The sequence below is a fragment of the Phacochoerus africanus genome, chromosome 6, assembly GCF_016906955.1.
Source record: "Phacochoerus africanus isolate WHEZ1 chromosome 6, ROS_Pafr_v1, whole genome shotgun sequence".
NCBI lineage: Eukaryota > Metazoa > Chordata > Mammalia > Artiodactyla > Suidae > Phacochoerus > Phacochoerus africanus.
The window spans coordinates 124692755-124716646 of record NC_062549.1 but is presented as its reverse complement, the minus strand read 5'-3'; the positions used below and the strand labels follow the sequence as shown (position 1 = coordinate 124716646).

Here is a 23892-nt window from a genome sequence, read left to right as displayed (position 1 = left end):
TTAATTTCTGTTAATGTGCAAACTTCACCATGCTAGGACATTAGTAAATTATGTTTTAAAGTTTTTTTTTCAAACAGCTTCAATGCAAACACAATGTTTCCAGCACTGACAGTTTGGCTAACAAATCTACAAAATTGTCTCACTGTTGAAGTTCATGGAATGAGGCTTTTCACAGCGTTATTTTAGGTCATTAGTCGAAATAGTTAACAGTGAATGTACCAGGAGATGTACCAGGGTTTTGAAAGGGCAGAGTGAAGCAATGGACCTTTTGATCCACTACCTCCTGCCGAGACTTCAGCAATCAATATGTATTTTAAGATGATGGCTTCTGAGGACCAGAGGAGAAAAGTTTTGTGTAACTGGCAAGGGTTTGAATCGAGCCATTTTTTAAAAAAGGCTCAAGATTTTTTTTTTTTTTTTCTTTTTGAAATGCTAGGCTTCTTAAAATGGTCACAATGTCCAAATGAACTAGGAATCATTTGTGTAGGAAATTTTCTTCCACAGTAATGTTTTTAGGTTATTTAGTATCAAAGAGTGTTCCATTTCCATTTGTTTTGCTGTGACTTTGAGAGCAATACAAGAATACAGCTGCTTTTCTAGTTCTTCACGGATTTCACTTGGAGCACCACGCAGCAGGTAGTCTTTGAGTAACTGACAGGCTTTTGCCAAGTTCGGCTGTATCACTTCCGAAGTACACTTCATTGTACTCTGGTCACAGCTAGTTCGACAATCCGTGCCATAGACACAGTCCAAATCGGACTCACAGTGGCGATCCTTTATAAGTTCTTTCAGGTTTGTCTCTGGCACAATTTTTCTCATGTCCACCATTTTTAAGTCATACTTATCATTATATCCCAGGTTTTTGGCACTAGTGTCACACATGAGGAAGTTTCCGTAGGGGCCATGGAAAACATCTTCCACAAATTCTAGAAGTCCGATGGCTATTTTCGCCTTTCTAGGCCATGATGGTGTGAACAACTGGTCCATGCTTCTTCGGAACCCAGATGGAATAAAAAGCTCAATGACCCATGGAAGGCTTATTCCATAAAGGGAGGTATATTCGACACTCTCCATCACGTAGAGGTCGCCACAGAAGCCCATTAACTTGGGGGTATGTTCTTTATCTTGAAGTATCACCATGAGAAGAAACTCATTTAGTTGAAGAAGTGCCCAGGCAGACTTTGCTTCTCCCAGAGAAACCTGGCCATCTTTGTCTCCATCAGCCACTGTCAAGATGAGATTAACCAGTTCAGAGAGGTTCCCTTGGTCACCCAACTTTGCCTGTAAAGACAAGAATTTGGCTAATTATACAGTAGGAGTGGAGAGCCAGTATCTCATATAAAACACACCGACTTCTTTACAGGGTGATTACCATGCTAAGTAATAATCTTGCTACTGAATACTCACAGGAAATTAATACCTTTCCAAATATTTAAAATACTTGCTAAGTGAGTCACAGCTATGGGTAACGTACCTGTGGTAAAACCCACATTGCTAAGTATATTTTTCTGTTAAGAAACGGCCGGAGTAACTCCTTAGACCCTGTAGATACAGTTAACCAAGTCATTAATTATTCTTGTATTCATATACTTATTGCAAAATCACAGTGTAATTTTTTTTTTGTCTTTTGTCTTTTGTTGTTGTTGTTGTTGCTATTTCTTGGGGCCGCTCCCGCGGCATATGGAGGTTCCCAGGCTAGGGGTTGAATCGGAGCTGTAGCCACCGGCCTACGCCAGAGCCACAGCAACGCGGGATCCGAGCTGCGTCTGCAACCTACACCACAGCTCACGGCAAGGCCGGATCGTTAACCCACTGAGCAAGGGCAGGGACCGAACCCACAACCTCATGGTTCCTAGTCGGATTCGTTAACCACTGCGCCATGACGGGAACACCTTTTTTTTTTTTTTTTTTTTATGGCCGCATGCGCAGCATGTGGAGGTTCCCAGGCTCGGAGTCCAATCCCAGCTGCAGCTGCCGGTCTATGTCACAGCCACAGCAATGCTGGATCTGAGCCACGTCTTCGACCTACACCACAGGTTTCAGCAATGCTGCATCCCCAGCCCACTGAGCCAGGCCAGGTATTGAACCTGCAACCTCATGGATGCCAGTTGGGTTCGTCAACCACTGAACCACGATGGGAACTCCAACATTTCAGTGTAATTTGCCTATATCCAAAAATTATAAGGGTTAGCTACAAATTATTTTCTATTTTGTAATGTTATTACATTAACAATCATTTCATTCAAGTTGTGTTGTTTCAATAACGAAGGTTAAAAATTATTTCCCTGTGAAGGTTCTCTGGCATAAAACAGTCTGAAAACGTAAACTGTCCAAAGAAAAGCGTTTGAGTGAAAATATAAGAGCATTAAAAATGAGGAAAAGACTCTTTCCAAAGGCGTAAGTATTTTCATCTTTTACTCTTTCTATTTAACCTTTTGAGTAGTTCTTTAAATTAAAAAAATTTGCAATCAGGGTCTACTCGTTTATTTCACCTTAAAAAGCGTGTATTAGTTATAACGTCAAGCTATAGGGCAGGGCATCTATTTAACTCCTCTTTCATATCCAGACATTTTAGCTGTAATCAATGTTAGTCATCCTCCACACATTTTTTTTCCTTGTCTTTGAATTACATCCTCAAGCTGGAGTCCCTGACATAAAGGCAAAGAACAGCATCATTTTTACGGCTTGGGATGAGGTCCCGCCAACTTTCCCAAGAGTCCTGCTTCTCACCAGCAACATGCGAAGGCGCCTACTTACTTTAAAGAGGCTGTAGACCATTTCTTTGAATTTCTGTACAGTAGTTCCCCTAGTCGGCTTATCAAACAGCACTATTTCTTTCCTTGGTTCCAACTCAGCTCCAAAATCAAGATGAAGGGCTTGTTCCATTTGACATTTCACAACACCCGGGAGATTATCCCAAATCCCTAAATACATCTGGGAAAGGAACGGCAAGCTATGCGTTAGGCCAAGTAGAAAACCCTGTAACCTACCAGATGTTTTTAGTGCCCTCCTCCTCCTAAAAAAAAACCACACAAACAACAAAAGATCAAGATTCAGCTGACTTTCTGAACTGTAAATTAGAAATCATATTTCAAAGCTTTTTTCCTTAATTTTTTAAATTATAAAAGTATTACATACCCATATATATGTTTATATATATATATTTTATATACAATTTCCTTTATATATATTTTTTTTAATTGATTTTATTTTATTTTCCCACTGTACAGCAAGGGGGTCAGGTTATCCTTACATGTATACATTACATTTTTTTTCCCCCACCCTTTGTTCTGTTGCAACATGAGTATCTAGACAAAGTTCTCAATGCTATTCAGCAGGATCTCCTTGTAAATCTATTCTAAGTTGTGTCTGATAAGCCCAAGCTCCCGATCCCTCCCACTCCCTCCCCCTCCCATCAGGCAGCCACAAGTCTCTTCTCCAAGTCCATGATTTTCTTTTCTGTGGAAATGTTCATTTGTGCTGGATATTAGATTCCAGTTATAAGTGATATCATATGGTATTTGTCTTTGTCTTTCTGGCTCATTTCACTCAGTATGAGATTCTCTAGTTCCATCCATGTTGCTGCAAATGGCATGATGTCATTCTTTTTTATGGCTGAGTAGTATTCCATTGTGTATATATACCACCTCTTCCGAATCCAATCATCTGTCGATGGACATTTGGGTTGTTTCCATGTCCTGGCTATTGTGAATAGTGCTGCAATGAACATGCAGGTGCATGTGTCTCTTTTAAGTAGAGTTTTGTCTGGATATATGCCCAAGAGGGGATTGTGGGGTCATATGGAAGTTCTATGTATAGATTTCTAAGGTATCTCCAAACTGTTCGCCATAGTGGCTGTATCAGTTTACATTCCCACCAACAGTAGAGGAGGGTTCCCTTTTCTCCACAGCCCCTCCAGCACTTGTTATTTGTGGACTTATGAACGATGGCCATTCTGACTGGTGTGAGGTGGTATCTCATGGTAGTTTTGATTTGCATTTCTCTTATGATCAGCGATGTTGAGCATTTTCTCATGTGTTTGCTGGCCATCTGTATATATATTTTATTTATATATATTTTATATATATTTTATTTATTTAAAAAAAATTTTTGGTCATGCCTGAAGGCATGTGGAAGTTCCTGGGTGAGGGATCAAACTCACACCACAGCAGTGACCTGAGTCACAGCAGTGACAATGCCACCTCCTTAACTGTTAGGCCACCAGGGAATTCCCTAAATATATATTTTTGACCATGATAATCAATTTTGTTAAATTTATTCCATTTTCAAAATTGTGGTAAATATCAAAAAATAGGACATTTATTTACCAACTCTCCCATTTTTAGCATCAAGGTAAGTGCTATTAGATTCATGAAGTTGTGCCACTGCCTCCAGCACTGTCTGCCTCCAGAACTCTTTTCATTCGGTAAAGCTGAAACTATGCCCACTAAGCAAGAACCCCCTCTCCTCCCAGCCCTGCCATTGCCAGCGTACTTCCTGCCTTTATGAGTTTGGCTACTTCCTCTGGGTATCTCATATAAGTGATATCACATAGAATTTGTCCTTTTGTGACTGGCTTATTTCCTAATATGCTCAAGGTTTGTCCATATTGTAGTGTCAGAATTTCCTTCCTGTTTGTTCTTTTCTGTTTTTTGTTTTGGCTGCACCCACGTCATGTGAAAGTTCCTGGGCCTTTCCAGGGAACACACCCACGCCATGGCCCTAATAATCAGTGATGCTGGGCATCTTTTCATGTACTTACTGGGCATATGTATATCTTTTTTTTTTTTTTTACAAATGTCTCAAGTCCTTTGCCCATTTCTGAATGCATCTTTTTTTTTTTAATTGTTGTATTTTAGGAGTCCTCTATATATTCTGGATATTAATCCCTTATCAGACATATGATTTGCAAATATTTTCTCCCATTCTGTGTTTCTTTCTTACTCTTTTTTTTTTTTTTTCACTTTATGGCTGCACCCACAGCATATGGAAGTTCCTGGGCCAGTAGCTGAATTGGAGCTACAGCTGCCGGCCTATACCACAGCCACAGCAATGCAGGATCTGAGCTGCATCTGCAACCTACACTGCAGCTTATGGCAACACTGGATCCTTAATCCACTGAGCGAGGCCAGGGATCTACCCTACATCTTTACAGGGACAATGTCAGGTTCTTAAGCTGCTGGGCCACAGTAGGAACTCCTTTTTTACTCTATTAATACTGTCTTTTGAGGCATGAAATTTAAAAATTTTCATGAAGTACATTTACTCTAAATTTTTTCTTTTGTTCTCTCTGGCTTTGGAGTCACATGCAAAAAATCATTGCCAAGTCCAATCCCATGAAGTTTCTGCCCTATGTTTTCATCTAAGAGTTTTACAGTTTTAGTTCTTACCGTTAGATCTTTGATCTGATCCATCTGACTTAAATTTTGGTGTATGGTGTTAGGTAAGGGTCTAACTTCATTCTTCTTCGTGTGCATATCCAGTTTTGCCAGAACCATTTGTTGAAAAGACAGTCCTTTCCTACTGAATGGTCTTAATGTCCTTGTTAAAAATCATTTGACCATATATGTGAGGGCTTATTTCTGGGCTCTCTAATCTACTCCATTGTTCTGTATGTCTGTCCTAATTCTAGTACCGTATCGATCACTGCAGCTTTACAGAAAGGTGTGAAATGAAGAAGTGAATTCTCCAGCTTTCCAGTTCTTTGTCAATCGCGTTTTGGCTGTATACCGTCCCTTGAGACTCCACACGAATTTTAGTATGGGTTTTCTGCCAAAAATTGTCATTGGGAATTTGCTAGCAATTACACTGAATCTGTAGATCACACTGGGTAATTTTAACATCTTAAAAATATTAAGTCTTTCAATCTATGAACATGGGATGTGTTTCCATTTGTTTGTGTTTTTAATTTCTTTCAGCAATGCTTTGAAGTTTTCATTGTATACATCTGTCACCTCTTTGGTTACATTAACTCCTAAGTATTCTTTTTGATGCTACGGGAAATGGAATGGTTTTCTTTTCTTTTTTTTTTTGGTCTTTTTGCCATTTCTTGGAGGTTCCCAGGCTAGGGGTCAAATTGGACCTGTAGCCCACTGGCCTACACCAGAGCCACAGCAACGCGGGATCCGAGCCACGTCTGCGACCTACACCACAGCTCACGGCAACGCCGGATCGTTAACCCACTGAGCAAGGGCAGGGATTGAACCCGCAACCTCACGGTTCCTAGTCGGATTCGTTAACCACTGCGCCACGACGGGAACTCCTGGAATGGTTTTCTTAATTTCCTTTTTGGACTCTTCATTGTTATTGTACAGAAGTGCAACTGATTTTTGTGTGTTCACTCAATTCATTTTATAAGCTCTAATAATTTTTTGTGGAATCTTTATGTTTTTCTACAGCTAAGATCATACTATCTGTCAACAGAGGTAATTTTATTTTTTCTTTCCCATTTGGATGCTTTTCTTTGTTTAACTGACTTGGACAGAATTTCCAGTAGGACGCTGAATAGACGTGGTGAGAGTGGGCATCCTTGCCTTGTTCCCAATCTTACAGGAAATGCTTTCAGTCTATAACCGCCGAGCAGGAGGTTAGCTGTGGGATTTTCATACAAGGGTTTCCAGTATGTTGAGGCAGTTGCTTTCTATTCCTAGTTTGTTGAGTGTTGTTTTGTTGTTGCTGTTTGTTTGTTTCTGTTTTTGGCTGCACTCATGGCATGTGGAAGTTTCTGGGCCAGGGATCGAACCCTTGCCACAGCAAGACAACACTGGATCCTTAACCTGCTAGGCTAAGGGGACTAGTCCTTAACCAGGGAACTCCTGTAGAGTGTTTTGTTTTTGTTTTTGTTTTTTGTCTTCTTAGGGCTGCACTCACAGCCTATGGAAGTTCCCAGGCTAGAGGTCGAATCAGAGCTGCAGCTGCCGGCTTACACCACAGCCACAGTAATCCTTGACTCACTGCGTGAGGCCAGGGACCAAATCCTAATCCTCATGGATACTAGTCGGGTTTGTAACCCGCTGAGCCACAATGGGACCTCTCCTATTGCGTGTTTTTATCATGAATTTTGTCAAATGCTTTTTCTGCATCAGTTGTGATGATGCTTTTCTTCCTCCTTCATTCTGTGAACGTGGAGTATTAACACTGATCATTTTCACAGATCGAACTATCAAAAGTTAAGAAGGATTGGTGATAGTTCTTCTTTAAATGTTTGGTAGAATTTACCAGTGAAGCCCACAGGTCCAGGGCTTTTCTTCCTGGGAGACTTGATTACTGATTCGATCTCCTTCCTAGTTTAGGTCTATGCAGATTTTCTATGTTAGTAGGTTTTGTGCTTCTAGGGGTTTCTCCATTTCATCTAGATTATCCAATTTGTTGGTGTACAACTGTTCATTGTGCTCTCATGTAACCTTTTTTTACTTATAAAGAACCAGTGGTGATGTGTCCCTGCTTCATTTCTGATGTTGCTCGTTTTCAGTCCTCTCTCCTTCTCAGTCCATCTAGCGAAAGGTTTGGCAAATTTTGTTGTTGACCTTTTCAAAGAACCAACTTCCGGTTTTCAGTGACTTTCTGTATTGTTTTTCTTTTCTCTGTTTCCTTGATCTCTGCTGTCATCTGTATTATCTCCTTTCTTCTGCCAGGTTTGGGTTTCATTTGGTCTTTATTTTCTAATTCTGTACATTGTAAAGTGCGACCGTTTGAGATCTTTCTTATTTCTTAATGTAAACGTTTACGGCTATACATATAATTTTTAAAAGTCAAATCACACTTTGAAAGATGAAAGGGAAGTTTCTCTGTCCAATTCCCTAATTCCCAGAATTAGCTGCTATTAACTATCTAGTTATTTATCAAACTAGCATTACATGGTGCTTACTACGTGCTATGGTCTAATGTATTTGATTATCTTATTCCCTGTAACAACCCTACGCAGCAGATGCTAACACCACCCTGCTTTTACTGATAGGGAAACTGGAACAGAGAGAAGGGAAGCCACACGTCCAAGGCGACACGTGTGAACGCCGGCAGTCTCCGCTTGCTTGTGTGTATAAAGCAAATACGACCATAGGAATTAGTAATAATATTAATCACTCCTCTGCTTCAAATCCTCCAATTAAAATGAGAAGCAAGTGCCAAGCCCTTTCCATTGCCTGTTGGGCTTCTCCCGCGCCGGCCTGCTTCTCCGGGTGCATCATTACCGGCGACCCGGGTCTCCGCAGCCCGGCCCTGAACGTACTCTCTTCGGTCCTCGGGTGGCGGGTTCCTTCACCGTCCTTGTTCCAGCCCCGAGGGCACCTTAGGCAGGCCTTCCCCGAGGCCTCCCGGACTGGAGCCCGCGTCCATCGCAGGTCCCTCTCTGACCCATGACCCCGTTTTCCTTCCGTCACAGCCCTTAGCACGGATATAAGTGACCTGACGTCTGTGCTGATTCTTTTGCCATCTGTCTTCTTTCACACGAAGCATCAGGCCCCGGAGGCCGCAGGCTCGGTCTGTCTTGTTCCCAGTCTCAGTGCCCCAAGCAGCACCCAGCACGCGGCAGATCCTTGAGTACTGGACTTTATTTCAGAAATCCTCGTACATGTGGGATTTTACACTTAAATTTAAATTTTAAATTTCTGTAAGAGGAATGTGTATTTGTATGGGAAATTTTGAAAGAATACAGAGAAAAGAGATGAACATAAAAATCATGCAATCTTCCGCTATCCATGGAAAACCGGTGTTGACGTGTTGTTGAATTTTCTTCTAGCTCGACAGTGTCCTGTTGTTTTCATTTATATTTCTTTGATGACAGGTGAGGTAGAACATATTTTTCATTATGCTTATTAGCTATTTATTGTTCCTCTTTTGCGATTTGGCTCAGCTTGTCCTCTGCTCATGTCGGTAGTTTAATTCTTCTTTCAGGTATAAGCTCAAATTTTATCTTAGAAAAGTCTTCCCTGACCACTCTTTCTGTTTTTTGTGGGTTTTTTTGCCTTTTGCTTTTTTAGGGCCGTACCCGTGGCATATGGAGGTTCCCAGGCTACAGGTTGAATCGGAGCTGCAGCCGCCGGCCTCCACCAGAGCCACAGCAACGCGGGATCCGAGCCACGTCTGCAACCTACACCACAGCTCACGGCAACTCGGGATCCTTAACCCACTGAGCGAGGCCAGGGATGGAACCCGCAACCTCACGGATACTAGTCGGGCTCGCTAACCACTGGGCCACGCCGGGAACCTTTTTTAACCTCCCCCGAGCACCTTTCCCGAAGCACGTCTCTACCATCTCCACGCCCCGCATCTCCCATCAGTTCACTCTGCGTCCAGCCTACATAAAACCCACCACATTCTGTAACTACCTTGCTTATTTATTTCTCTATCAACTGTTTACGTTCCCCGCCCCTCTGCGGTCATGTGAGCCCCTAGGGAAGTAATCTTACCTATCTTGAGCCCCACTGTTTTCCTAATCACGGAAACAGTGTCTGGAATATGCTGGGAATAGGGGATTAAGACACATCTGTTGGATGCGTGAATCAAAGCACACAAAATTGAAGGATTTAAGATGCCCTAAAGTTCAAGAATTCTTTTAGCAATGGTTTAATTTTGTTCAAGTTAAAATTAGAGTGCATCCTAAATGGGGAATGTTTATTCATAATGTCCGTATCTTAGAGGTACCTCAGAAAACTACATATAGAACTAGCACATGACGCAGCAACCCCGCTCTCGGGCATGCATCTGGAGGAAACGTTCCTTGGAAGGGACATGCACCTGTATGTTTACTGCAGCGCTATTCACAACAGCCAAGACGCAGCAATAACCTAAATGTCCACTGATGGATGAATGGATTAAGAAGATGTGGTATACATACACAATGGAATATGACTCAGTCATAAAAAAAAGGACAAAATAATGTCATTTGCAGCAACACGGATGGAACTAGAGACTCTCATACTAAGTGAAGTAAGTCAGAAAGAGAAAGACAAATACCATATGATTTCAGTTACATCTGGAATCTGTGGCACAAATGAACCTTTCCACAGAAAAGAAAATCATGGACTTGGAGAACAGATCTGTGGTTGCCAAGGGGGAGGGGGAAGGAGTGAGAGGGACTGGCAATCTGGGATTAAGAGATGCAAACTATTGCATTTGGAATAGATAAGCAATGAGATCCTGCTGTACAGCACTGGGAATTATATCTAGTCACTTGTTTTTTGTTTCTTTGTTTTATTTTATATATATCTAGTCACTTGTGATGGAGCGTGATAATATGGGAAAAAAGAATGTATATATGTATGTGTGACTGGGTCACTTTGCTGTATAATAGAAAATTGACCAACACTATATACCAACTATGCTGGAAAAAATAAAAATCTTAAAAAAAAATAATGTCCATACCTGATTGTTGGGCTTGGTAGATAAGCATTTTCCAAAGTAAAGAGTTTCTGTAACACAAAGGCTATTACATGCCGGCCCATCAATCACGCCAGTCTTGTATTTGTCACACTAAAAACCAGGAAATAAAACAGGAGTTAATAGGATAATGTCCATAAGAAGAAAATAATGAGGAGGTCAGAAAGAGATAGCCGCACCCGAGGCACATGGAGGTTCCCAGGCTAGGGGTCCAATCGGAGCTACAGCTGCCAGCCTATACCACAGCCACAGCCACGTGGGATCTGAGCCACCTCTGTGACCTACACCACAGCTTGGGGCAACGCTGGATCCTTAACCCCTAAGCAAGGCCAGGGATTGACTGAACCTACATCCTCAGGGATACTAGTCAGGATTCGTTTCCACTGAGCCACGACGGGAACTCCCGAAAGAACACTTTAATCTACAGATTGAAAGGACACACAATGTCCCAAGGAAACTGACACAGAATGATCATCGTGACATATCCCACTGAATTTTACTGAACTTGAAAAAATATAATCCTCTGAGCATCCAGGCAAAAAGATCAAGACACTTTTAAGGGGGAAATAAATCATGTTGGCCCCAGATTTCTCCACAGCTACATTCAAGGGTAGGTAACAGTGCTGCAATGTCAGCAAAGCTTGACCTGCCTGTGTCCTAACTGTTTCATCTGTAAAAAGGAAGTGCAAACAGTACTTGATTTATAGCATTATTATGAGGTATAACGGTCTAATGAGGATAGATGATTTTATTAAGGGCACAACATTAGCTATTATTGGCTATTATTTTACATGGCCAAACTTCCTTTCAAGTAAAAGACATCAAATGTTTTTGAACATGTAAAAATCAGAAGATAGAATTCCCATTAGTAGCTCCTAAAGAACTATTAGAGAATGAATTTTAACCAACCAAGAGATGAACAGAGAAACTGAGCATGGAAGCCAGTTGAAATGCAGGACGGGGATGAAAACAGCCCTGGGAAACTACTTCATAATAACTGTTCGTATAGCATCTGGTAGTTACTGGATGCTCACTATGTGACAGGCACTGTTGCAGTCAGTGCTATACTTTTTTTGGCTGCACCATAGCATGTGGACGTTCCAGGCCAGGGATCAAACCTGCACCACAGCAGCGACCCGAGGCACAGCAGTGACAACACTGGATCCTTAGCCCACTGTGCCACTAGGGAACTCCTCAGTGCTACACTTTTATTATCAGGACATCACCCCTGTGAGGCAGAGCCTATTGTTACATCCATTGTAAGAACAAGGAAACAGAAATAGCTATTAAGTAACGTTCTCAAGCTACAAAGTGATAAAAAGCCCAGGGATTCCAACCTAGGAAGCTGAGCTCATTCTCTTAATCACCACGATACTGGTCAGAATGCTGATATTCTAAACTACACCAGTAAAAGTAATAGAATGAACAAAAACCAGGAAGGGGAGATGTGAGAAGATGAGAGGTGGCAAAAGGATTTTGATTTCCTTGTCTTTAATATCCAAGGTCAAAAGATAATATTTATATTTATAAATCAAATAACAGAGATAGAAGTATATTTGAAAGTATAGGGATGATGACATGAAGAACTACTACTAATATAATTCAAATGCGATGGAATAAAGAGGTTGGGATGAATGGAACTATAATAATTTTGTAACTGCTTGTAGTAGGGAATGTATAGATATAGTCTAAAGAAATAGAGGATAAAGTATATTTTTAAAAGTTAAAAGTATAAGGGTGACTACCAGAGGAGCTAAAATCAGAATATAAGCCTTCCTAAATTATCAAAAAGAATATGCATAGAACAAATTAAAGAAATATATACCCTCTAGAGAAAGATGCACACCAAATGACTCCTTAAAAATAAAAAGTAGGTCATACAATGTGATACGGAATGAAGACACATCTATAAATATCAATGGAATGAACTCATCTAAAGTAAGAGAAATATCCTCAGAAAAATGTGGCCAAAAAGTTGAAAATAAAAGATGGTACAGGTATACAGCCAAATGCAAGGAAAAAAGTTAAGCCACAATTTTACACAAGACACGGGTGAATCTGGGGGGCGGGGGAGGATAAGGCAAAAAAAGAGTTCTTAATAATGTTAAAACATATCATCCACCATGAAGGTATTATAATATTACTGTCATGCATTTTTATAAGGTAGGATCAAAATTCATTAAGTGAAATGTATAAGAAATAGAAAAAGAAATAAATACAAAGACGTTAGAAGTAGGAAACCCTGGAGTTCCCGTTGTGGCGCAGTGGTTAACGAATCCGACTGGGAACCATGAGGTGGCGGGTTCGGTCCCTGCCCTTGCTCAGTGGGTTAAGGATCCGGCGTTGCCGTGAGCTGTGGTGTAGGTTGCAGACGCTGCTCGGATCCCGAGTTGCTGTGGCTCTGGCGTAGGCCGGGGGCTACAGCTCCTATTCGACCCCTAGCCTGGGAACCTCCATATGCCGCGGGAGCAGCCCAAATAAATAGCAAAAAGACAAAAAAAAAAAAAAAAAAAGTAGGAAACCCTTACTACTTTTCTTATCCATGACAAATAAAGAAGTTTACACACACAAAAATAAAGACGAACAAAACCATCTGACTAATACGGTAGGTCTAAGTGCCCTGAGAACAGAGAACAGACGCTTCAAATACCCACGTGACATTCACAAAATTCACCCAAACCCCTGCATATTCTAAGGAGACGCGGCAGAGACAGCATTCTGTGTTAATGAATACGATACCCAACATGATAAAACCTGAAATTAACCCCCCCAAATCTGGAAAATGTTAAATGTTCTCTTAATTACTGAGTCAAAGAGGAAGCCTAAATTGAAATTTTAAGCATCTGGGAAAGAAAAGATATAATAATAATTTTAAAAGTATACTGGAAGAAAATGTGGTAACACGTGTGCAATGGAATGCTGCTCAGCTATGAAAAGAACGAAATAATGCCATTTGCAGCAATACGGAGGCAACTGGAGATTCTCATGTTAATGAAATAAGTCAGAAAGAGAAAGACAAATACATGATATCGCATATGTGGCATCTAAAATATGGCACAAAGGAACCCATCTACAGAAAAGAAACAAACTCATGGTGGTAGCCGAGGGGGCGGGGGATGGTGTGGGGGGGCCAGGGAGTTTGGGGTTAGCAGATGCAAACTATTCCATTTAGAATGGATAAGCAATGCGGTCCTGCTGTACAGCACAGGGAACTCTATCCAGTCTCCTTGGACAGGCCAGGATGGAAGATAATGTAAGAACGGGAATGTATATATATATGTATGGCTGGGTCACTCTGCTGTACAGCAGAAATTGGCACAACAGTGTAACTCAACTATACTTTAATAAAAAACACATCAGAAACAAAGCTAAAAGTAACGATAAATTTAAAAACTAGAGAAGAATGCAAAATCTTAATTACATGAATAAACAACAAAGAACAAAACAATTTTAAAAATCAAGGAATTATTAAAAAATCTAAAGAAAGCAGAAAGAAGGAATTAACCAAAATAAAATAAAAATAAAGGCTATGTTCCTGTAACTGAGAGAATTCCTCTGATCGTCAGCTCCCATTCTCTACTTTAGATATTCTTGCTCTTTCCTGGTTTTGGCAATTACTTTTTTTTTTTGTCTTTTTGCCATTTCTTGGGCTGCTTCCACGGCATATGGAGGTTCCCAGGCTAGGGGTCGAATCAGAGATGTAGCCACCGGCCTACACCACAGCCACAGCAAATCGGGATCCGAGCCATGTCTGTGACCTACACCATAGCTCATGGCAACGCCGGATCTTTTAACCCACTGAGCGAGGCCAGGGATTGAACCTGCGATCTCATGGTTCCTAGTCGGATTTGCTAACCACTGAGCCACGACGGGAACTCCACTTTTTTTTTTCTCTCTCTTTCCCAGAATTTTCCCTGTCTGTCTGGTTGACATGATGCTGATGACATGATGCTGCTCACAGATCAGTCTTGCCTGCCTCTGGCTCCGGGACAATGCAACCTATCAGAGGGCCCACAATGGCTGGGCTTCCTCTTGCGTAGGATAGGCAGTGAGGATAATTTCTTGGGCCCTTCATTTGGGGGAGCTTACATTTTTCATGATCCCAAGGAAATAACCAAAGCACCGTGGACTCTGGTAATTGCTCAGGGTTTCAAGAGGCCAGGCACAGGCTCCTCAGACCTGCCCACTGGGCCCCCCATCATCACCTGCTCTGAGGATAAGGATGGAGAGTCCTGCCACATGATAGGTAAGTACCAACACCTAGGAGCTGCTGCCCTTCAGCTGTCACCAGCGGAGGCGCCTGGGTGAGCCCTGGACCGGCCTCCTTTCTCCTTTAGACCTGGGTGTAATCAGAAATATTAGGCTTCATCTTCTGAAGAGGAGCAGAGCGATCTAGCTCCTGGGACTCAAGTTTGGGGAGCATTACATGGAGAGATGCTCAGTATTTTCTTCCTCAGGTCAGCTTCTACGGAGGTTTAGGAAACGCAGACCCATCTGGTGTCTCTGCTGGGGAGCAGATGGGCAGCAATTGCATTGGCATGTTTCTTCACTGCGGCAAAGGTAGCAGGAGTTCACTCAGGAGTAAAACCTCCTGCAGGTATGGTTTTGAGTTTCTAAGGATTTGATGTGATTTATTTTATTTTTTTGCTTTTTAGGGCCGTGCTGCTAGCATATGAAAGTTCCCAGGTTAGGGCTTGAATCAGGGCTATAGCTGCCAGCCTACACCACAGCCAACAGCAGCACTGGATTCCCGACCCACTGAGTGAGGCCGGGAATCAAACCCACGTCCTCATGGATACCAGTCACATTTGTTTCTGCCGCGCCCCAACAGGAACTCTAGGATTTAAGGTTGCATAGACCAATCTGCTAACCACAAGTAAATTAGAAATCAACAATAAATAATGTAAAAATAGACACTGACATCTTTGGAAGCTAAAAATCACATCACTAAGTAATTTGGGTGTTACAGGAGAAATCACAATGGAAACTCAGAGTACTTAGAACTGAACAACAGCAAAGGTATACACACGAAAACGTGGGATGCAGCTGAAGCAGTTCTTAGAGGAAAACTTACAGTTTTAAATGCAATGACGAAAAAATAAAGGACTGAAATATGCACTCAACGAAAGATTTTTTTTTTAAAATTCCCATGATAGCAATAAGAAAATAAACCCCCAAAAGAAGTAGGAGAAGAAAAAAAAGCAGCAGAAATTAATGGAAAAAAAGATCAGGAGTTCCCGTCCTGGCTCAGCAGAAACAACTCCATGGCAATACATTTTAAATGAGCTATTTTTCTAAAAAAACTGAAAAATGATGCAAGAAGAAACAGAAAAAATCTGAATAAGACGAACAAAATTTTTAATAATTCAGGGAGTTCCCTAGATCCTAGTGGGTGAAGGATCTGGGGTTATGGCGCTGGTTTGATCCCTGGCCAGGGAACCTTTGTATGCTGTAGGCTCAGCCAATAAAAAAATGAAGCAAATATGGCAAAAGGTTAAAGTCTGTTACACAGACGGTAGGTAGACAGGTGCTTGTCATCCTGTTATCTATAGGTCAACATTCTTCTAAGAACTTTTCATGTATTTCTCTTTGATCCTCGCAACCTCCCTATGAAAGAGGTATTATTATTTCCATATCATTGTTGAAAGGAACTGAGGCAAGAAAGGCCACAAAGGAGTTAAGAAACTTGCAGAGCAGGTTAGTGATGCCCCTGGAGCCCAGTCTGCCCCTGAGCCTGTGCTTTTTTTTTTTTTTTTGTTGTTGTTGTTGTTGTTGCTATTTCTTGGGCCGCAGCGCCGCGGCATATGGAGGTTCCCAGGCTAGGGGTCCAATCGGAGCTGTAGCCACCGGCCTACACCAGAGCCACAGCAACTCGGGATCCGAACAGCGTCTGCAACCTACACCACAGCTCACGGCAACGCCGGATCGTTAACCCACTGAGCAAGGGCAGGGACTGAACCCGCAACCTCATGGTTCCTAGTCGGATTCGTTAACCACTGCGCCACGACGGGAACTCCCGAGCCTGTGCTTTTAACCGCTGAAGTAAAAGAGCCGGGATGACTTATTTTGGAGAGCAACAGGCAGAGCAGGTTTGACAGTGGAGGGGTCGGATGCCTGTCCCCAGTGCTCCTGCCACAGGACTCTGTCACACGTGCCCTCTGAACAAGCAGCTCCAAATGATGCCAGGACTTTCATTTTTGTTCCCTTGGGACTTGCATATCATCGAAGATATATAAAGAGCGGTGGTTGGATGGACAGGGTGAATGAAGTGCCTCCTGGGTTTTTATCTAGAAACAGGGCACACCGCTATGAACAACTCCTGCAATAGCAAGAACAGAGCTCCCTGCTGCAACTGGCCTGATCTTTAGCTCTGCCTCAGGTCCAGATTTAAACAGCGCCCTTTTCTACAACACCCATCTTCCAATGAATAATCCTGAAAGCTGTATTATTTCTTTTCTGAGCCTATATGCTCTTTCTCTCTCTCTCTCTTTTTTTTTTTTTTGCTTTTTTAGGGCCGCACCTGCGGGCACCTGGAAGCTCCCAGACTAGGGGCTGATTGGAGCTGCAGCTGCCGGCCTACACCACAGCCACGGCAACGCCGGATCCTTAACTCACTGAGCAAGGCCAGGGATTGAGCCACATCCTCATGGATACCAGTTGGGTTCATAACTTGCTGAGCCACAACAGGAAGTCCCATCTGAGCCTATATTCTCCTCCCTTCTTTCCCTGCGTTTCTAAATCTAACATCATTTGCATTCATGTTATCTTTTGTTGTACAAAGTGAGATGATGTGAAGGCAGAGACGTGGTCCCAGTCATCTCTGCACCTGCCCTTCCCTCTAGAGCTTGGTCTTGAAGTGTCTAATAAATGTCTACTGAAAGAATCACCCTGAAGATTATAGAGGTTTTGATTCTAAAACATCATGGAGGATAAAATGAATGCTCTTCCATAATATGTAAAACATTAAAAAAAAAAAAAAAAAGGACAAACCCGTATCTTATTAGTAAACAGTGAAACAGTGAAGACAAGTCTGGCATTCAGCTACAAGAATCACAGTCTTGTTTTGAGCAAAGGCTCCAAGCCAAGCCTGCATCAAAGAGGTAGTCACAAGAACAGGCTCTTCAACTTGTGGCTTCCATCACAAACCAAGAGCAAATTTCCCACATGCTTCTATGAAAAGGATGGTTGGCCACATGCTGTCTTGTTTTTTTGTTTTGTCTTTTTTTCAGGCATGGCCGCACACACAAACTATAATCCCCATCAGCAATCTGACTTTCTAACTAGGGCACAGAGTCTATAAAAAATATTCAAGTTTACAATACGCAGCAGAAAACGACAAAGATTTTACTACTGCTGTGATTCTACTGTATTACCCCCTTTGCTTGCACATACCTCATAGGACCAGAAGATGGCGCTCTTCAGCTAAATTTTACAAAACCCATTCACGCTGAAGGCGTTTCATGAACTATGGAAACTGTACCACAATGGGTGATAGCGATGAGCAGATGTATAGTACTAGGTTTGAAATAATTTTCTAAGCTTCATGTTCTAAAGACAGTCTTATCAATTTCTTCTTACTTAGGAAAACGCACCATAGTTGAGTCCTTAATTCCTGAAAATTCTCCAAGTCTCTACTCTAATTAGCACGCTTGCCCATTCTCTATATCAGCTATTTTAAATCCACGTCACCATTCTCCGCACTCTGACCATATCTTCAACCTCTCACTCTCTTTCCTAACTTCTCCCAGCCAATAACAGTGCGCAACCCACCCAGTCTCTTTTCCTATCTGCGCGCGCGCACACACACACACACGAACCCTCTCTGCTTTCCTTCCTTCCCTTCTGTTATCATGTCTGTAATTTACTTCAGAACTTCGGCACACACAGCGTGATGTGTGTGTGTCTGTGTGTTCACAGCCTAGGTGCCTCTAATAGGCTAAGCAGGGATGCACAGACGCTTGGGGTTCTCGTGACGCAGTCAGGAAACCCATGCTCCAGAGGCAGCTCCTCGAAGTGCTTCGGTTACCCATATCTTGATAAAGACTGGTCCATTTCTGAGATTTTGTTAATTAGCAAACTAGGATTTGACTAGTGAAATCTGTGGCTAGTTAAATAGCATGATGATTTCAGAAAGGAAGGACTGGTGGTGAAATAAGAAATGGGGACTGGCTGAAGTACGAGATATTCCTACTCATTCACAAAGACGGTATCAGAACCAGCTGAAGCCATAACCTTTATCTTCAGGGAGGGACTCCGAGCTGATCATCTCCCAGCAGAGGTTCTCAAGTTCGAGGGAGCGTCTGTGCCCCTGGAGGCCTGACAACACCGACAGCGGGAACCCACTCTCAGACTTTCCACATCATGAGGTTTGAGGTGAGGCTGACAACTTGCACTTGTAGCAACTTTCCAGATGATACTAGTGCTGCTGCTCAGAGACACTATATTTTGAGAATGGAAATGGTTTAGTATTTCTAGTTGCCTGATGTTAATTATAACAGTAACAGGAGCCTGCCTCTGCAATCTTTCATTCAAGTTGATAGAACACCTAAAAAGCCAGCTTTAATGAGTTTACAGACTGATTATATGAAATGTTTTGTGACTGCTTATAAATAAATATGTAGTGAATAAATGCCTATATGTATAGTAGAAATCATTTTCATGATTGAACCTAGCAATAAGGTTATTTTAAACACTTTCTGTGGTTACCATTATTTTTCAAAATTAATCTAAGGAAGTGTGCATGACCAAACTGGATTAGATCAGTTTAAAACAATTTCCTACCCAAAAGGTGGAATCAGCCCAAGAGTCCATGGATGGATGAATGAATTAAAAAAAAAAAAAAAAAAAAAGGAGTTCCCGTTGTGGCGCAGTGGTTAACGAATCCGACTAGGAACCATGAGGTTGCGGGTTCGGTCCCTGCCCTTGCTCAGTGGGTTAAGGATCCGGCGTTGCCGTGAGCTGTGGTGTAGGTTGCAGATGCGGCTCGGATCCCGTGTTGCTGTGGCTCTGGCGTAGGCTGGGGGCTACAGCTCCGATTCAACCCCTAGCCTGGGAACCTCCATATGCCGCGGGAGTGGCCCAAGAAATAGCAAAGACAAAACAAAACAAAAAACGTGTAGTATATACATGCAATGGAATATTACTCGGCCCTAAAAAGGAAGGAGAGTCTGACACATGCTACAGGATACTATGCTAAGTGAAACGAGCCAGTCATAAACAAATACAGCTGATCCTTGAACAACACAGGGATGAGGGGCGCTGACCCCTTCCCAAGTAGCAAATCTGCATATATAACATTACAGTAAGCCTTCTGCACCCATGGCTCTGCGTCCGTGGAGTTAACCAACTGCGGACCATGTGATATTTGGTGAAAAAAACCCACACGGTTCAAGTATAGCTATACTGTGTGATTCCACTTAACTGCGGTCTAAGGAGTCGTCGAAGTCATAGAAACACAAGTAGAATGGTGGTTGCTAGCGGCTTGGGGGAGAGAAAATGGAAGGAGGTTTAAGGGGTACAGAGTTTCAGTTTTGCAAGACAAAAAAGTCATGGAGACCAGCTACAAAGCAATGGGAATGTGCTCAACGCTACGGAACTGTACGCCTGAAAGTGGTTACGATGCACTACGGAAAACAGGATGGCAGTTCCTTAAGAAATTAAAAATAGAACCACCGTGTGATCCAGCCACCTCACATCTGGGTATATATCCGAAGGGAAAAAAATCATTCTCTCAAAGTGACAGCTGCCCCTCGTGTTCACTGCAGCCTTACTCGCCAAGGCTACGGAAACAACCTAAGTGTCTGTGGACGGATGAATGGATAAAGAAGATGTGGTCTCGGGTCGCAATGAAAGGTTACTCGGCCTGCCATTTGGGACATAACGGATGAGGCTGGAGGACATTATGCTCAGTGGAACAGGCCAGACAGAGAGAAACGGCTGTACTGTATCACTCCTAAGTGGAATCTGAAAAAAACAACCCCCCCCCCCAAAAAAAGGCATAGAAACAGGGACTGGGAGGTGGGGAAAATAAGGAGAAGAGAGTAAAGGGCACCAGCTTTCAGTCACAAGAGGGTAAGGCCTAAGGATCTAGAGTATAACATGGGGACTAACTGCAGTTGTAACATTGTATGTTTTTTGGTTTTTGCTTTTCTAGGGCACACCTGTGGCATATGGAGGTTCCCAGGCTAGGGGTCGAATTGGAGCTGTAGCCGCCGGCCTACACCACAGCCACAGCAACAGGATCTGAGTCGCGTCTGCAACCTACACCACGGCTCACGGCATCGCCGGATCCTCAACCCAAGGGATCGAACCTGCAACCTCATGGTTCCGGTTGGGATTCGTTAACTACTGAGCCACGACAGGAACTCCACATTGTATTGCTCAGTTGAAATTGCTAATAGAACTTAATTGTTCTCACCAAAAAAATAAAAAAAAAGGAAGGTAATATGTTAGGTAGTTGATGTGTTAACTAACTCGGGGGGGGGGGGGGGCTTTCACAGCCGCATATGTGTGTCAAATTACCATGTATTTTAAATATCATACAATTTTGTCAACTATACCTCAGAAAGAGGGGGGAGTCACAACAAACTGAAAAACGAATATAGTTGAGAGTATATGTTATGTGGACTGTATCACAGTTTAAAAGAATTAAAACCCAACCCAACTCAATCCAAACCAACAGATTTTGCAGCGCAGTGTCTAGAAACAGTGGTCTACACTCTGTCAGCACTTACTTCCTCCCTTCCACACCTGATCTGACCTATTTTGGCTTTGGACCCGAGGACACTCTGCAAATGCACTTTTGACAATGAGCTCTGACCTGTGCCTTTCAGTCCTTGCATAACTCAGCTTCTTGTCCCTCTCTGTCCTTGTTGGCCACTCTTTTCTCACCGCCTCCCCCCTCGTGTTTTTCTCCTACTTCTCTGGCCACTTGTTTTGAGTCTTTTTTTGGTGGAGTTCTTCCCTTTTCCCTCCAGAACTTTTACTGGAGTTCTTCCAGTATCACTGTTTTCCAGGGCTTGGTTCTACTTCCTGGGGCTCTGCGTGCCGTCACGGGGACACCTATTCCTGTGACTCTAACGAAGCGATTCCCCGACACCTGAGTGTCTAAGTCTTCCTGGACGTGTCTGGGCTCCATGTGGACAACCTGCAAGTGTTCCACACTCAAGCCCCCTCCCCTCTGTTCCCCGCCTCATTGAGAGGTGCCGTCACCCATTCAAGCATCCGAGAGAGGGAACAGGAGTTGTCCCAAGCGCCTCCTCCCACATTCAGTACCTCGGTCACCAGCCACTGACCATCCAATTATTTCCTTATGAAGCTATTTCTTCCCCTCCATTCCCACGGCCAATGTCACGGTTTAAGCTCTCGCTGCTTTGTGCCTGGATTCCTATGATGACCGTAAAACTGGTCTCCCCGTGGTGAGGTCTCCTACCCAAGCCACCATTTGTTATAATCAGACACATTCGTCGGGAAACATAGATCTGATCACTCACTTCTCTGTTTAAAAACGTCTGCTGATTCTCTAACGCTTTGAGGGTAAAAGGCAAACTCCCCAACACAACAGGCATGGTCTTTTGATTTGAGGTCTGCTTACCTGACTTCTGCAAACTGCCCCTCCTCCTCTCTGCTGAGCCATGCTGCTCGGGGATGTGTCTTTTCTCTCGCTGCAGCCCTGCACATGCCGCTTTCTGCCTGCAATGCCCAATTCCTCAAAATTCTGCCCAGGCATAACCTCTTCCAGAAAGTCTTCCGGAACCATCTCACTTTCGATGGCCCAGTAAAAACAGTATTGCCTGGGACATATACTAAACATTATTAGTTGTTTATTGGTAATATTTGGGAAACACTCTAAAAAAAAAAAACCCTCATTATTTTACATTCAAATTTAACTGGGCCTCTTGTCCTGTTTTATTTTTGCTAAATCTAGCGACGCTACTCCCAATCTCAATTATGTACTTCTTGTTTATTTTTAAACATTTTACTATTTTTAAGGCCACGCCCATGACATATGGAAGTTCCTGGGCTAGGGGCTGAATTGGAGATGCAGCTGCCGGCCTAGACCACAGCCACGGCAAGCCGCATCCAAGGTGCATCTGCAAGCTATGCCACAGTTTGCAGCAAGGCAGGATCCTTAATCTACTGAGCGAGGCCAGGGATCGAACCCACATCCTTACAGACACTATGCCGGGTTCTTAACCTGCTGAGCCACAACAAGAACTCCTGTACTTTTTTTTTTTTTCTCCATGTCTTCTACTAATCTGCAAGCATTTTCAAGGCGGGAACATGCCTTATTTCTGTACCTCCAGGTTCCAGCACAGTGCTAGGAAGCAGGTAACTAAAATCACATGCTGTTTTACTGCTGGCATGTTTCTTCCAGGCTGGCTTTAACCCTGGTCTCTTTACTGCTTCTCAGGAACAACGCTTGTGACAGTGATGCCACCTGTCTCAGCATCATGGTGAACGTGACAGGACGTGAGACAGTGCAGCACAGCTCATGAAGGCCACCAGAAATGCTACTGTAATTTAACCTGTAAGATTGATCTTCGAATAGGGCTGATGTGTGTGAAGATTTACAAGAAATTTATTCAGTAAATATTTGTTCTGTAAGTTTGCAAAGAAGAGATTGGTAACCTGACTCAAATCGGCAGGAGGGAAGACCACACTTTTAAAAGGAAAAAATGAAGCTTGTGCTTCAAAAACAGTATGTTCCATGGGAGTTCCCTTTGTGGCTCAGCGGTAAAGAACCTGACGAACATCCATGAGGACACAGGTTCAATCCCTGGCCTCGCTCCGTGGGTGAAGGATCTGGCGTTGCTGTGGCTGTGGTACATAGGCCAGTGGCTACAACTCCGATTTGACCCCTGGCTTGGGAACCTCCATCTGCCGAGGGTGAGGCCCTGAAATAGCAAAAAAATAATAAAAACCATATGTTCCCAGTGAATTGGTTCCATATATTTAAAAAATATAGGATAACAGCACAAAGTAAACCCTAGCGTCCAATCATAATTGATCGCGAGCAAATGGAAACGAAAAAGCACGGTCCCAAAGAGCTTAAATTTAGTCTTGCTAAGCTAGGTGTTTTAAGCCACAAAGCCCTATCTCTAGAAATGAAACCTTAAGAGATAAATAAAATTTAGCGGCAATTTCATCTTTTCATGCTTCCACCTTAAAGCATGTGCTCATATGACAGTCACAAAAGGTCACCAGAATGGAGCAGGTGAACCTCATTATTACGCAGGTGGACCCTCAGGACAAACACTCGCCATCACAGAGGAACAGGCCAGACATTTCAGTTTTCAAGAGCACGGTGCCTAAATGCGCACAGACGGAAATTTTCTCTCTTTTCCTCACCACGCCTTTGTTTCTTTTTTAAAGAACCCAGCACACCAGAGTCCAACTCGGCCCAATTTCTTTACGGTTGGGCACAACACAGGGCTCTGCTGCAGTAACGAGTGAATCAGTGAGTGCTACGATCAGAGAAAATGTACCGTGAATTATACAGCATATTATAATTAA

General features: G+C 42.8%; 1 protein-coding gene across 5 annotated transcripts in view; it reads right to left on the bottom strand.

Moving 5' to 3' along the window:
- Positions 1–421: 421 nt before the first annotated feature.
- The window catches only part of DIPK1A (divergent protein kinase domain 1A), a 128854-nt gene continuing 105383 nt past the window's right edge, over positions 422–23892 (bottom strand). For all 5 annotated transcript variants that reach the window (XM_047785296.1, XM_047785292.1, XM_047785295.1 and 2 more), the window contains 3 exons: positions 10363–10470; positions 2758–2934; positions 422–1281 (listed from right to left, as the gene is read on the bottom strand). In XM_047785296.1, the coding sequence (XP_047641252.1) occupies positions 469–1281; positions 2758–2934; positions 10363–10470 (1098 nt within the window). In that variant the 3' untranslated portion in view covers positions 422–468. The remainder of the gene's footprint in view (positions 1282–2757; positions 2935–10362; positions 10471–23892) is intronic.